The sequence below is a fragment of the Polypterus senegalus genome, chromosome 8 (genome assembly GCF_016835505.1).
Source record: "Polypterus senegalus isolate Bchr_013 chromosome 8, ASM1683550v1, whole genome shotgun sequence".
NCBI classification, from domain to species: Eukaryota; Metazoa; Chordata; class Cladistia; order Polypteriformes; family Polypteridae; genus Polypterus; species Polypterus senegalus.
In genome coordinates, this window is record NC_053161.1 from 41166580 (window position 1) to 41182578 (window position 15999).

A 15999-nucleotide genomic window follows, 5' to 3' on the forward strand; every position below is an offset into this window, starting at 1 on the left:
GTACAGTAAAATTCCTCCTTGCATGTGCTAATCAATACATCGTTACTTTCTGGTGCCATTAGTGTTACTGTATACCTACCTTAACTCCAAACTTATGTCTTTCTTGCCCAAAAACTCTCAGAACATGTTTATTATAAATACATACAATATAAATTACAAGTAAATTATGAGGTGTAGAAGTGTGTTAGTGATGTACGTTTATATATTTGGGTAGCAGCCAGGTAAAACATTTCTTATGAATTTTGTTTCCCAAATTGTGTATAGCCCAATAAGTAGGACAAATGAATATGTAAAGGTCATTCCTTCTCTGCTTTAACTGATGATGGCTATGATCATGCCTGCTTTATAGACTCTGTCCACTTTTTACCCTTCAACAGCAGTTTACATTTTTGTGGATTCTGCTTAATGAGAACTTAGGTGCTGTGAAACCTTGCCATCTTGATGGAAATCCTCTGAAAGTAACAACATGGAAATAGATCTCGGAAAAAGTACGTATTATGCCTTCTCCAAGATACATTTAATCATGCCAATTCTAGACATTTTGATCCCAAATAAAAAGACAAGACTTTAATAAAATAAAGGTGTCATAGGGGAACCATTTTTGGTTGTCTAAAAACCATCCACAGGAAGGTTTCAGAAAGAAGTTTTATTTATATCAGTTGGTAACATGTTCCATAATTATAGATATAGATTTTAAAATAACTCTTACAACATACAAGAACACAGGCTAAGTTCAGGTTTTCTTGATCCGTTGGTTTTCGGCTAGGTCGCCTACTAGACATTAAAGACTTCTTTTTTTTCACATATTAGGAATCTTTTCAAACCCCAAAGAACCAACTGCATATACAAAGAGCTCTTCCCATAATGAAATGGTTCTTTGTCAAATAATAGTTCTTCCAGGAACCAAACAACTCAGTAAAATGTCATTTGAAAACCATTATTTTTTATGATTGCATTTGACCACATCAGCACAAGACAATGATGAAAACAGACAGGTTTTTTATGACGCAGTATTACATTGTTTTATGACACATCTTGAGTTCTGTCAATTTTGTGCTTTTCCTTTACATACCATGATCAGATTATTAAATACATTCTGTGAAATGAGTTGAGAAGGAATGAATCTTTACTTTAGCCGGTGCTGTTATAAAAACTGTACAACACTGTATGGTTCAGGGTACCTAGAGTTCACAATCCCTGCAAGACCCCTGCAACTGAAATATTACCCTGCAGGCCCAAAAGCTATACCACTGTGTATAGGTTCAGCCTCCGAATCTCAATTGTTTTAATTTTCATGAGGACCCTGCTGACTTTTGGGCCCCTGGGCCTGGGCCTAACAGGCCTGTTCAGCAATCCATGGCTGCCTGTAGTAGATCAGTGACCCATCCAGAGCTGTTTGATAACTTTAGCTCTGGCCCCCTCGACCTTGAATTGCATTAAATAGGTTTGAAAATGTTATAATATACAAAATACTCTGGATAAATATTATTACAGACTCTGGCTTTCTCATTTCCTCCAACGAGTCATACTGTCCTAATTGTTTCATAGTCTTCATATTGTTTATGCGTTCAATTTACTTCTATATAGAAAGTTTTCTGAGATTAATATAATACAAAAAACATTCCTGTAGTAATTATTATGGTGGCACAATGATTAGATTTGCTGCGTTTTGTTTCTCTGGTTCAAATCCTGTACCTGACCACAATCTGCATGTTCTCCCAGTGTTTGTGTAGGTTTTCCTACAATGTTCCAAAGCAACTGAGATTAAGTTACTGTCATCTCTAAACTGGACCAGTGTAAGTGAGTGTGTTCAATTTCAGCAGTGGGAATAGGCACCAGTTCCCTGTGACCCTGAACAAGATAACAGGATTGCACCACATTAGAACGGACTTAACAAATATTATGTCATTTTATAAAAAAGGGTAATCTGTCTGATCCAAGTAACACAGGCCCAGTAAGCTTAACTTGCATAACAGGTAAAATGGAAGGAATTATTAAAGAAACTATCAAGCAGCAAATGTCTAGAACAGGAGTATTAGCAAAAACTCAACATGGGTTCAGATGAGTAAGGTTATGTTTAACTAATATGCTAGAATTCTATGAGGAAGCAATAAAAGAATACAATCAAAGAGGTTTATATGATTTTCAGAAGGTGTTTGATAACTTACCACATGAGAGGTTATTGATCAAACAAAAAAGTGGAAATTCAGAATATAGCAACTGTCCCTCAGGGTTCAGTGCTGAGACCACTGTTCTTTTTAATATACATAAACAATCTGGATAAGGATATAATCAATAAGCTGGTGAAGTCCATAGATGATAGCAATCAAGATGGAAGGGCAGAATCGGCTAAATTGTTACAGAGGGACTTGGAGAGCATATAGGCTAGGGCAACTATCCATCCATCCATCCATCATACTATATTCTAACTACAGGGTCACGGGGGTCTGCTGGACCCAATCCCAGCCAACATAGGGTGCAAGGCAGGAAACATACCCCGGGCAGGGCGCCAGCCCACCGCAGAGTGCACACACACACACACACCAAGCACACACTAGGGACAATGTACGATCACCAATGCACCTAACTTGCACGTCTTTGGACTGTGAGAAGAAACCAGAGTACCCAGAGGAAACCCACACAGACACGGGGAGAACATGCAAACTCCACGCAGGGTGGACCTGGGAAGTGAACCTGGGTCTCCTAAGTGTGAGACAGCAGCGCTACCCACGAAGCCATCGTGCCGCCCCACATGAAACTAAGTATAAGTAAATTTAAACAACCTGATGCAGGAAGTAAAATGTTAGATTTGAAAATACAGTGGGAAATCTGAAACTTGAAAGCACACCTTATGAGAAGGACCAGGAGTCCTACTGGACTCTTCACTATCTACATCAAAACATAGCACAGAAGTGATCAGGAAGGCTAAGAGGATGTTAGGAAAAGTATCACAATGTGTGGAGTACAAGACAAGTGTTGTTATGCTTAAGTTATAAAACTCACTGATGAGTCTTTGTCTAGAGTACTGGAGAATGTCCAGAGGAGAGTGACCAGAACTGTATGATTCTGAGACTAAAACGCATGAGCTATGAGGAGAGATTTAAGGTGACAAACCTTTTTCAGTTTAAATACATGGAGTTTAAGAGGGGACATGACTGAAGTGTTTATAATTATGAATGGAATTAGTAGAGTAAGACTCAGTTGTTACTTTAAAATACATTCTGCAACAAGAACAAAAGGCATATTTGGAAGATTGTTAGGGATAGATATTGAACAAATGTTAGAAATCATGTTTCTTCACACAAAAAACCAATGACACATAGAATAAGTTAATAAGTAGTGTGGTAGAGAGCAGGACTTTAAGGACCTTCAGACTTCAACTTGACATTATTTTGGACAATCCAGTGAATAGGATGGATGAGCTTGTCATGCTGAATTTAATGTTGTCATGTTATTATACTTTAATTCAGCATTTAGGCACTTGAAATAAACAATGGTATAATTTAAACTTTGTTATTTGTTGGCAGAAGACCATCAAAGTAGTTTTTATAAGGAGTTGAATTGTAAAAGTAAATTATTTTTGTTGAGATGTTTACATTTAAAGACACCAAATAATCACTGATTGATATTTTGGCCCTTTCTTGTGTATGACATTGTACTTCAAAGAAAAGTCGTAACTTTACTAATTTTACTAACTTTACTTGCGTTATTAATGCTCCTTACGCGTAATAGTAAAGTTGCTGTTACCGACTCATTATTTTACGCTCAGCAGACATCATTTCGTGAATCATGCATTTGTTTGCTAACGTTTAGGTATCGGAGAGCCAGCATGTCTTTTATTTGAATTCATGGTTAAATCTTTGCGTCATCAATAGAAAGTGCAAAATGAATTAATCTTAGTATCCTACGCATTTGAGAGTATACAGTAGTTGATTACTGTTTCTACGAGTATACAGAAGCCGAGTCTTACTATAATTTACGAAGTTTCATAAGTGCACTCGCTAAAATAAAAAAAACATGAAATCAGCATAAATTTTGGTTTAAAGTGTGGGAGCGTCGTCTTGTGCAATACAGCGAGAATCGACAAACTTTAACCCCGCATTATTTTTGCTTGTCCATAAGGCCAGGGTTCCTTGTTGCCTAGTAACAGCAAAACAGTGGCGTCTGATTTTCAAGAAGTGTTGTAAATCTCAGCCAGAGAGAGATGGTAGCATGGCCTCTTTACAGTACAGTGACCCTGACCTCAGAAACTACATCAGACGTAAATCACTTCCCGAAATTTACGAGGTAATATCCCATTGTTATTACTTTTACTTTCTTTAAATATGTTTGTAAGTAATTTTTTTTCGGAGCGAATTGGTTGCCTTTCAGTTCCATTTTCGGAGTTTGCATTATTATTTGGTCTTATTCTACCAGGACTATTCATTAAACTTTATTATTAGTATTTTTAATTGTTACATCCCGGTATTCGGTTCCTGTTATCCTACTGTGATATATTTAAACTTGAATTCATTCCGTAGCAGGAGACTCGTGTAGTCTTTGGTTTAGCGGGGTCATTAACACTCATTAGTTTATGATGTCGACATACTGTATGTTAGAATGGCAAAACATATACTGTATACAGTTCAGGAAATGTTTTAGTACACAATACTCTCTTCCCTTAAGTTTATTGATTTATTTTTTAACTGAGCTCTTACCGTCAAACAGCTGATTTGAAAACTATATACCTAAAACCATCTCCACTCATTCCTGTCATGTAGAGTGAGCCAAAGATCCCACTCAGGGACCTCAAAAACATAATGGAGCCTCCATGTGGGCTAACTCCCTGCAAGGTAAGGGGTTAGCGATGATTACAACGCCAATGAAGTTCTATGCATGGGAAAAACTGAAAGAAGTAAAAGAATAAACATGTTTGCAAGTTATATTAGGAAAAGTAATTTATTCTTGTTTATATACTTTGAAGTAGTTTCTTTCTGTGGTGAATACAATTTGTTAATACTATAAACAAATAAATAGTCAAATAGGTCAGTATGCTTATACAATACAAAACCTGATTTATCCAGTTCTATTTGTAAGAGACCAGACTCAATCCTGGCAACACTGGGCACATGGCAGAAAGCTGCCCTGGACAAGGTGCCAGTCAGTTGCTGGGTTCTTACTTATATTGTGAATTTGATTTGATTTTATTTCCACACAAAGATAGAAATTGGTTTCTTTAAACCAAAGGTATTTTATTTATACACTTGTAAAATTGTATGTTACTCCTTTAGTGTATAGAATGTACTGTTTAAAAAGTAGAGCAAATCACATTTTTAGTTAGTGGCAGTAATGAATGTTCAGGAACCACTGTTATGAACATTAACATTTGACTGAATTAGATAAACATTTAGTAGCAAAACAAATACTCCACACCAATATGGGGTTACGTGATGAGTCGTTGGGGCAACCATTACATTTATTTTGCACTATGGCATCTCATTTTCTAACTTGTACAGTTTACTGATGGAGATGATGAACACTGCTGTAGTCATTCCAGGATCTTCAGTAAATGTTCTATTGGTTTCTGATCTGTTGAATAAGACTGAGAAGGCTATATGATGCAGATAACTGGGGTCATTGCTATCAATGTTGAAACCACAGCAAACATTGTCAAAAAATTGCTGTACTCTTCTTCCCATGTTTCTGAGAATTTGCCTTCTAGCTATGCTAGCCTTTGTTTTAAGGTACAAAGCCCATCTAATATTTTTTACATGCAGCAACTAAGTATTAAGAGCATGGGTTTATGTCCTGGGTCCTCCCTGTGTGGAACTTGCGAAGCACTTTGAGTAGTGAGAAAAGCATTATATAAATGTAAAGAATTATTATTATTATTATTACTTGTGTAAATCACATAGGACCCAAGGTTTTGTATTTTTTCCCTAATTCTTATACAGTTGTTGACTACTATATTCTTTCAAATTTATTTTTGAATATGAGAAGTATATTGTTTACTATATTGATCATAACTATGATTATTTTTATCATTTCAGTTTTCCTTGTGAGTGAGTGAATGAGTGATAGATAGATAGTACTGTACTTTATTTGTCTGAAGGGAGAAGTTTAGCTTTCAAAGAAGCTCAAGAAATATACAAATATAAAACATACAATAACAATCAACCTCCAAAAACATACACAAGAATTATAAAAAAAGAAGAAAAACACAAACCAGTTAAAGAATGGAGAGTAAGGCATTATGAAGGCTTAGGGCTGTAGGTGTAAAGGAGCCCCAGTAGTGTTTCCTGACATGCTACTGCTGAATACCTCATTGCAGAAACACAGTCAATGTTAGTGTGTCAGTGAGAGGATGTGCATTGTTCATAATGGCACTCTTCATTTTTCTTCATTCTCATTTTTGCTAGTGCCTCCAATGGGTTTTCTTGTTGATTCAGTGGTCCTTTCTTGAAGTGATGTTACCAGTCCAGCACATTACAGCGTAGTGTTGCATTATTAAAACACTGAACCTGGCTGATCAATCCTCCCTATCAGAAGAAACCTTCTTGGAGAATATCAAAATGCTGCTAGGACATTTAGGAGATATAATCTCTTCATCATCCCTCCATCATGTCCATGTTCCCTGTATACTTTCTGAATGGTAATTCTGAAGTTGAAGTAAATTTAGATAATATTTGGGGCTATTTAGCCACCTAGGAATAAAAACCTCTTAACAGCTATGTAAGACACAACATGTTTATTTTCTCTTAATTAGTTGTTCACTCCAAAACATTTGGTCCCAACTTGTGTCCTGAAACAGTCTATAGCCCTAGGTTTTAGTGTACAAAGGATGCACAGACTTGCATCTGTGTGGAGCTGAAGACTCATGTTGACTCTATATAGAATTGGTTTAAAAGCTTATGCATGCCAAGAGCAGCCCTGGGCCCTTTCTGCTTAGGTGTAAATTAGGAGTCAGGAGTGCAAAAACACCAAATGCTTTGGGAAAAGCTGTTATTGTGTGGTCTCAGTGCTTTATAGAGCTATCCCTCACCACAATGGTGATAACAGATATCAACTGAAAGTGAGCCACTATTGGCATTATTGCTTCATATAATATGTATAAGTTTGTTTTATTCCTCCATAACTCCAATGATTTGTTACTTTAGGCCTACGGGGAATGTGCTTGAGAATGTAAAAGTTGATAAACTTTCATGATGCATCCTTTTATTTTGGTGTCTTTAAATCCTGCATGGCATTGCTTGTTGTATTGACAGGCCCTGCTAACTGGAATATGCATCATGTGTCCAGCTGACCCTTTAAAATTCCTAGAAGAGAAAATTAAGGAAATGCAGGAAAAGGGACATCTGAACATTATTTGGTATGTATCAATGCAATCTTTTCTAACAGAAGGTGGACTATGTATAGCAGGCTGATTTAAGAAAATAATCAGAGTGGCAGACTGCTAGGAAAATCATGAGTACTTTGTGAGTAGACAATCATAAATTAATTCACTCATTTATTAATTTATTTATTAATATAAACAATGGGTTGACAGTGTATTGCTGGTTAGCTTAGTAGAGTCCTGGTAAATTGTCTGACAGCTTGCAGTATATACATTGGTCTCTATAATAATTTCTCTTAGAGTACAGTATATGCTGTGATAATGGGATGCATGTTTTGATTATGTTTAGTTTTTTTTAAACCTCATTTTCCTGAACAGTGTTGCAGGAGCCTATCCCAGCTACCATAGTGTACAAGACAAGAACAAATCCTAGACAGGGTGCCAGTCCATCATAGGATGAACACACACACACACACCTCTGTCACACACTAAAGCCAATTTAGTATTGCTGTTCCACCTAACTTGTATATCTTTGAAATGTGGGAGGAAACCAGAGAACCTAAGACACAGGGAGAACATGCAAACTCCACACAGGGAGGTCCCAGGACGTGAACCCTGGTCTCCTTACTGCAAGACAGCAGTGGTACCACTGCGCCACGATGCTGCACATTTGATTATATTTTTGTTCTATTAATTCATTTAGATGAATTATCTAAATTCTATTATTATGTTGAAATAATCTTGAAAAACCATTACTAGAGTCTTAAGTTTTGAAGTTCTTTTCAACTAAGTTTGTAACTGAAGTCAGATATGCAGTTAACAAGTATAACAGTAGATGGCACAAAATACACATGTATTTTATTTCTTCAACAAAATTAATTTAGGCTTTAAAGATAAGAGCCATGCATGCTCTTTATGCTACATAAGTACATTTTTGATTGTTTGTTTTGTTGGAACAAAGATAAATCTCAGATTACAAGCATGTTTTTAGCACTGCATAACTGCAGCATAATTTAATGTAGGACGGCATCTTTAGTGCCTGCTAATGGTCACTCTCTGTTGAGGATCAATCCTTAGGCCGGAGTTATACTTCACGCGACGCGACGCATGCTGCAGCGGACGCTCCTGCTACGCAAGCATTGTAGTGTTCATACTTGCGCGCGTACTTTACGTAAATCTGGAGGAATCCACCAGGTGGCAGTGCGAGATATTATCACAGTGAGAACATGTTTGGCTTCTCTGTGTTGTGAATTGCCTAGAACACTCATTAATTTCTGATGACACCTTACCGCAATATCTCTGAAAATTATGTTTATTGATTAAATCCATCAATCCAGGGATGTGTCCATTCCAGCAAGCATTGGGCACGAGTGAGAAACAGTCCATTGATGAGGCCTCAGCTCATCGCAAGGTGAATACAAGCACACACATACACTAGTGTCATTTTAGCGGCACCAAATCCCCAAATCTGCATATCTTTGGAAGGAAACTGAAGCACAGTGTGGAATACAAGCAGGAAATACCAGCAACATAACTCCCTGCAAGACAGCAGTGCTATCGCTCCACCACCGTGACACCCCCATGTGTGTAATTATTCCCCCATGTGTGTAATTAACAGTATTCATTATTTAAACAAAATTATATGTAAAATGTAGCATACACACTTTAATGCATTTCATCATCAAAGTGATATCAAGTATAAATCTAAAGATTCTAAATGTGCAGAGAGTTGGAATATCATACATTTAATTTGTTCTGTGTGGTGATCTATTGCTGCTATTTTTTTTTTGCAACTTCATATCAGCAACATAATTTATAGCGCTGTATTTGAGCCACTGAGAAAAAAATAAAAGACACAGTGAAAACGTGTATTTTGTGATTAAAGTGGAAATTTCGGCTTTAATCTCGAAATGTCCTCTTTAACCTCGTAAGTTTACTTTATTATTAAAGCAGATCATCGTAAACGTCATCCCAGTTTTTAATCGCTACGAGCTTCTTGGACCTGACAGCAGGTAAAGTAAAAAAATAAAAAATAGACGACATAAAAGATGGTATGTGAGACTTTTAAAATGTATTGTGTCATTACGATCGGGAATATGCGACACTTGAATATAAAAGCACCACGAATGCATCTGTATGTCGGCATTTTGCTTCACCACTTTGAACCATTCATCAAACGGCAAAGTGCGCACATCGATCCCCGAAGGATCTCCATAGAGGCTTGCTGTCACATGTAGATAGTAGAGACTCTGACGTCACGTTCCGACTTTTAGCACACTGCTCAGAGGACGCATGAAATGAACGCTGGGAACGCGTGGCAGCCATGATGCGGGCGTGTACGCGTTCTGAGCGTGAAGTATAAATCGGCCCTAAGTCTTTGTACTATCAGCCCTCTAGTACACTACACATGCAGGGAATCAAACTAACTACAGCCTGGATGGATAGAGGGTGGTTAGCATTTTCATCTCTGGGTAAAAATACCATTTCAACACTGTAGGAGACCTGCCTACATTGATGTATTAAAGGCCAGGGGCCTCATGTATAAATGGTGCGTATGCACAAAATGTTGAGTACAAACGTTTCCATGTTCAAATCGCGATGTATAAAACCTAAACTTGGCATAAAGCCACGCACATTTTCACGGTAGCTCCAACCCTGGCGTATGCAAGTTCTCTGCTCGGTTTTGCATACTGGTGGCACCCAGCGTCAAAGCAGTGCTACTGTTCCAGTGTGGTTTCCCTTTCTTTTTTGGATCCACATCCCTGACACGGCTTTATAAATACACTGAAATTAACCACATACTGTTTATTAGTTTAATGCATCTGATTGTAATTAACCTGTAACTTTATAATGGTCCACAGAATAGCTAAACTATTCCAAATACCATATCTGCTTTAGCGTTGTTACTCTCACTGCACCTTTTTCTTCTTCTTCTTTCAGCTGTTCCCATTAGGATAATCTTTTTCCATATTACTCTCACTGCACCACTCAGAGTATTTATATCACCTTATCTGAGTGGGGAATCACAGCTCTACAGCAGCTGATTGGAAAGAGAATTATCGGTATACAGCATCAAGCACATGCTGCCTCAGCCATGCTGTCTATTGAACTGCTTTCATACGGCAAACACTTCAGAGCCTTTCCTCGTGGTTCAGAAACAGTTTCATCCCAAGAACTATAAATGCACTCAATCAGTCCATCAAGTGCTCCTTGTAGAACACTTTGTACTTATAAGTACAATTACCTCACTGTAAACTTACAATACAGTTATAATATTGCACAACCTGAGCCACTTTATAAAGCACATATTTACATATGATGACAATATAATTTTTAAGATCAAATGCAGCAAAATATGTTTATTATATTATACAGATAAAACTTTAACTTCATTTAAATAATCTATGTTGTTAATAATTAAACATGTGAGAACACGGTGCCGCAGCGCTAGCGAGGAGCTGGCGCTCCGTTCACGGATTGTTCTTGCCTTGCGCTGTATTCAAAGTCAAAGTCAAAGTGAACTTTATTGTCATCTCAACCATATACAAGTATACAGATAGACGAAATTGTGAAGCTCAGGGTCCACAGTGTAACAATATGATGTGCAAATAGTCAATTAAAAATAGAATAAAAATTTAAAAATTTAAAATTAAAACACAAACAAGACAAGACATTGTGCAAAGATAGGACAAACAAGTAGCAGCAATATTGATGTGTAAGATATGTAATATAATAAGTCAATAAATAATAAATAATAGATATAGATAATACAGAAATTATCAGTGTATGATAATAGTTGTTTAAGACGTGTGTAAACAATGACAGGTCAGAATGTTTCATAGCATAAGGATATCAAGAGTGTCAAAATCCTTAGAGGTCAGTATGAGATTTTCAGTTCTTTTCTACATGCACACTCATCTTTGCAGGACATTGGTTTTCATATATAAAAACTCTCCTGCAGCCTCGCAGATTTGGCTTTGATGCTGCAGTAGCTTCTCTTGGATGGCAGAAGTGTGAAAAGTCCATGTGAGGGGTGTAAGGGGTCCTGCACAATGCTGCAGGCCTTGCGGACACTGCGTTTGTAAAATATGTCCTGTAGTGAAGGGAGAGGCACCCCAATAATGTTCTCTGCTGTCTTCACTATCCTTTGCAGGCGCTTGCGGTCGGATATGTTGCAGTTTCCATACCAGACAGTGATGCAGCTGGTCAGGACACTCTCTATGGTGCCTCTGTAGAACATGGTGAGGATGGAAGGGGGAAGACATGCTTGCTTCAGCCGCCTCAGGAAGTGTAGTCTCTGCTGGGCTTTCTTGATTAGTGATGAGGTGTTATGTGTCCACGTAAGTTCCTCAGTTAAGTGCACACCGAGGAACTTGGTACTCCTAACAATCTCCACATCTAAACCGTTGATGCTGAGCGGGATGTGGGCAGGACGTGATTTTCTGAAGTCCACGATTATCTCTTTTGTCTTGTTGACATTGAGAGATAGATTGTTGTGTTCACACCATGCGGACAGCCATTTCACCTCATCTCTGTATGCTCTTTCATCATCCATGCTTATCAGTCCCTTGCTGGGGCTAGCGCGACAAGGGAAGGATAGATGGATGGAATAATTAAACAACATCTTACGTGAGGCATGAACAATCACTGCGCCACCGTGTTCCCATGTTTAATAACATGCTTTAACTCCTATCATCATGAAAATGATATCAAGTATATTAATTATTCAGAGAGCTGTAATATCATAAATGTAATGGATTCTGTGTCCTGTTGGATGAAGAGAAAGCCCGTTTGAGAAGTATGTAGTGATTCACAAACATAGAGTACATAGAAGATCAAGTGCAAAACAAAGCATTTAACATGCTACTTTAGTTATGATGGGATTTGAGAAACTAGTAAATTAAATGATTTTAAGATGTTCTACTTTAACGACAAAATAAACTATGTGATTAAAGTGGAAATTTAGAGATTAAAGTTGACATTTCGTGCTTTTTTCCCCACTGTGTGCCTATTTTTTTTTCACTGTACCCTAATAAGCTTTCATATGACACTCAGACGGTGGGCTATGACTCGCCTTTTCAGGGCGACTTTGATATCTGACAACTTCTTTTTTATTTCAGGCACAGTGCGACTTTGTGAACTTGAGGTTTCGAGTTTCTCTGACACTCTATGTTACTTGATCAACTTCCTTTTGTTGTTTATACCAACAAATAGTACGTTTTTCCTTGCCTCCACTTGGTATTCGCTGAAATTCTATTTCCCCCCGTGCTTTTACCATTGCCTTTTAACAGAACACTGAGCTTAAGGGCTATTTATATTGATTTGTAGATTCAAAGACTGCGGTGGGCTGGCAACCTGCCCAGGGTTTGTTTCCTGCCTTGCGCCCTGTTTTGGCTGGGATTGGCTCCAGCAGTCCCCCGTGACCCTGTAGTTAGGATATAGCGGGTTGGATAATGGATGGATGGATATTCAAAGAGGTGTAATTCTGGGAGGAGCAGCAGCAGGCGCGTTCATGTGCGTTACTTTTCACACTGACCGGGATTTATATAGCAGAAGAACGTGGAAGTTGCCATTCGCACAGATTTATGCATCTGGATATTTTTGTGCGTACACACATTTCCGCTTTTGTCCGTACCCATTTTATAGTGTGAATTCTTCACACAGCGTTATGCATGAGGTCCCAGACGTCCACATGACCGTCATAATCAAGTTCTTCCATGTGAACCCTGAATACAATGAGGATTTATTGAGGTCATTTATGTTGGGTAGAATGCCTAGAGGGGGCTGGGCGGCCTTGTGGCCTGGAACCCCTGCAGATTTTATTTTTTTCTCCAACTGTCTGGAGTTTTTTTTTTGTTTTTTTATGTCCTCCCCGGCCATTGGACCTTACTTTTATTCTATGTTAATTAGTGTTCCCTAATTTTAATTCTTATTTATTTTGTTTTTTCTCTTTCTTCATCATGTAAGAACTTTGAGCTACATTGTTTGTATGAAAATGGGCTATATAAATAAATGTTGTTGTTGTAAAATCCAGTCTATTTAAATTAGCTGCACCATGTAACACTGCGGTGGTGGAGGTGAGCCTTGCTGCTCCAAAGGGACAAACCCCATTCTGATTTACTATGTCATACTTCAGCTCAGTTACCACTTTTTAACAAATAGAAGCAGTAGTCAGTTTATATATGCCATCTCCCTTGGAATTAAACATCCATTTGTAAACATTTGTGCAGGCCTGCAGAGGAGACAGCCTTCTCAATCTAAACTATATAAAGCAGTAAATGCTTCATCTGTATATACTTTTCTAGGGGAATGGATTGTTTCTAGGCAAGTTAACTTGTAAACAGATTCTCCTAGATTTGCCTTGGTAAGGAACTTTTGTCTCTATTTGCTTAAGGTGACTGCAAAACGAACACTTGTTGTTAGTTACTGTTTTGAGCATTACAAGACACTTTTCAATACTCTGTATTCAACCGCTATCAATACCTACTGCTCATAAAGATGAAGACAATAAATAAAGAAAGAATAATGATTAAGAATTTAGGAATGTTATTGAACGATTGCCAGTTTCTCTGTGAAGCTGAAAGTTAATTTAAGTGGGCCTCGTTCCCACATTCCTTTATATTATTCATTTAAAGGTGTTCCATGTCATTAATGCACTAGGTTTGCCTTCAGCATTTTTAAATTTATGAAATGCTGTATTATTCTCCTAAGTTACATACTGTAATTGCCCTTTTTAAAAATGTTTTTGTTTTTTAATGCTTGTGCAGAACAGTGTATAAGGAACAGGGAAAGGTGCCAGAGAAAAGAAATAAAGTAAGAAATAAAGCTTGACATACAGCAGGTATATCAGCACAATGTAAAGGCAACAGGAAATGATTCTAGCCAATCAAGCCAACGCTGCCAGGGAGCAAGGAACAACCACTCAACATTACAAACTAGATATTTTTGGGCCATTGTTATACAGTAGTATATATACATTTTAGATAGCCAGAACAAACACATGATGGGGATAAATTCAGTGCAGAATCTTAATCCATCACAAAGATACACCTGAAACACCATGTAGATAATCCTAGGCTTTCATTTAAAACCAGGCCTCTGCATCTCTAGGGGAGCAGCACTAAACACTGTGTAAGCATGGTACCCTACAAAATACATCATGGTGTGATAAAAGAAGTATTCTTTCTCTTTGTCCGGGTTAAACCACAATCTGTTTGTAACAATTTGAAGTTTAACAAGTAAAATTTGAACCAGTATTCAGTCTCATCAAGAGTGATAACATTGCTAACTTCACATTTATTATTAATTCTTAAGAACACAGCTCAGCACCTAGGGATCTGCAGGTCTCCTGTTACCTTGCCTAAGTACATTTATAGCTCATCCATCAGAAAGACTCACAGGCAAAACAGGATCTATGACAGAGTAGCAAGGTGGAAGCCAGTCTTCACTACTAAGAATATCAGTGTTTGCCACAGGCTTTCCAAGATGAGAGCTGGTCATCTTTAGGAGTTGTGAAACAATCATCTATGGGCAGAATGATTGAAAGTTGAACTTTGTGGCCAATGTAGGCCTTTTTTAGTTGTGGAGAAAAGTTACAGCTGCAAAAACTACATTCTATAGAGGTTGGACCATGTATGTAAGAATTTCACTGAACACAACAAAATGACTACTCCTACTACTACATGACGACCAATTTTGAGTCACCATTTAACCAAACATACACTTTACTGAGACATAGCAGTATGGCACATTATTTCTAGTAATCAGCTCAAAGTTTTCATTTACTAATCTAATTTTAAAAAGACACATTTAAAAAAAAATAAACCAAATTCGCTTTTGTTCCTTTGAGCGATATGTCATCACTGTAGTTAATTGTCCATCCATTTTCTAATCCACCTGATTATTTTTAGGGTCAAATAGGATTGAGTTTCAGTCTACTCTGACAGCATATTGTGTTCATAATAATTACTTATGAACACTTTGAAATCACTTCAGTTTTGTTTTTTTTTGTTTTTTTTTAATCTAACGCCTCCTGACTTACCGGTACGAGAAAACACTTGTTCAACTTGTCTTGATATCTAGCTATGCAAAACGTTAAACTTTTTGAGGTCCCCCCATTTTCTTGGCCCTCTAGTCCTGAAAAACCTTCATTTTTAGACAATTTTTGGATCATATTTTCTCTAGGAAATTGCACCCTTATGATTAAACGTAAACCCTAATAGATGTCCTAGCAAACATTATCTGAAGAACTTGAAGTTGTGCATGCCATATGAATCGGACTAGGGATTCACTCACTAGTGGGACATGGGGATTAAAATAGCTCCTCTTTACAAAATTTCGAAAAAATGGGTATTGGTAATATAAGCATGTGGAGTGCTTTATGACATGTCATGTTTGCTGATCACAAATATGATAGTACTGTATTTTTGATATTTGATTTTTTTCCCGGTGGTCCTAGTTCTCAAAGAGCCACTCCCAGAAAGTTAAAAATGACAGACTTCAAATATAAACATATAGGGTATCATCTTGGACAATTTCAAGGTCAGTGATTATGAATATAACATTATTTTTGATTTTTGATTCTTAACTATCTAACTGAAAAAAAAAAACTTCCATTGTAACAATGCCCTTTACTTAAAAGCTCAATTTGATTTTTATAATGAACTAGTGAAATCTAAGTAATCAAT

General features: G+C 37.3%; 1 protein-coding gene across 1 annotated transcript in view; it reads left to right on the top strand.

Annotated features, from left to right (window-relative positions):
* Positions 1–4170: 4170 nt before the first annotated feature.
* The window catches only part of fbxl13 (F-box and leucine-rich repeat protein 13), a 256189-nt gene continuing 244360 nt past the window's right edge, over positions 4171–15999 (top strand). The window contains exons 1-2 of the mRNA XM_039761026.1: positions 4171–4287; positions 7245–7348. Of these exons, the coding sequence (XP_039616960.1) occupies positions 4213–4287; positions 7245–7348 (179 nt within the window). The 5' untranslated portion in view covers positions 4171–4212. The remainder of the gene's footprint in view (positions 4288–7244; positions 7349–15999) is intronic.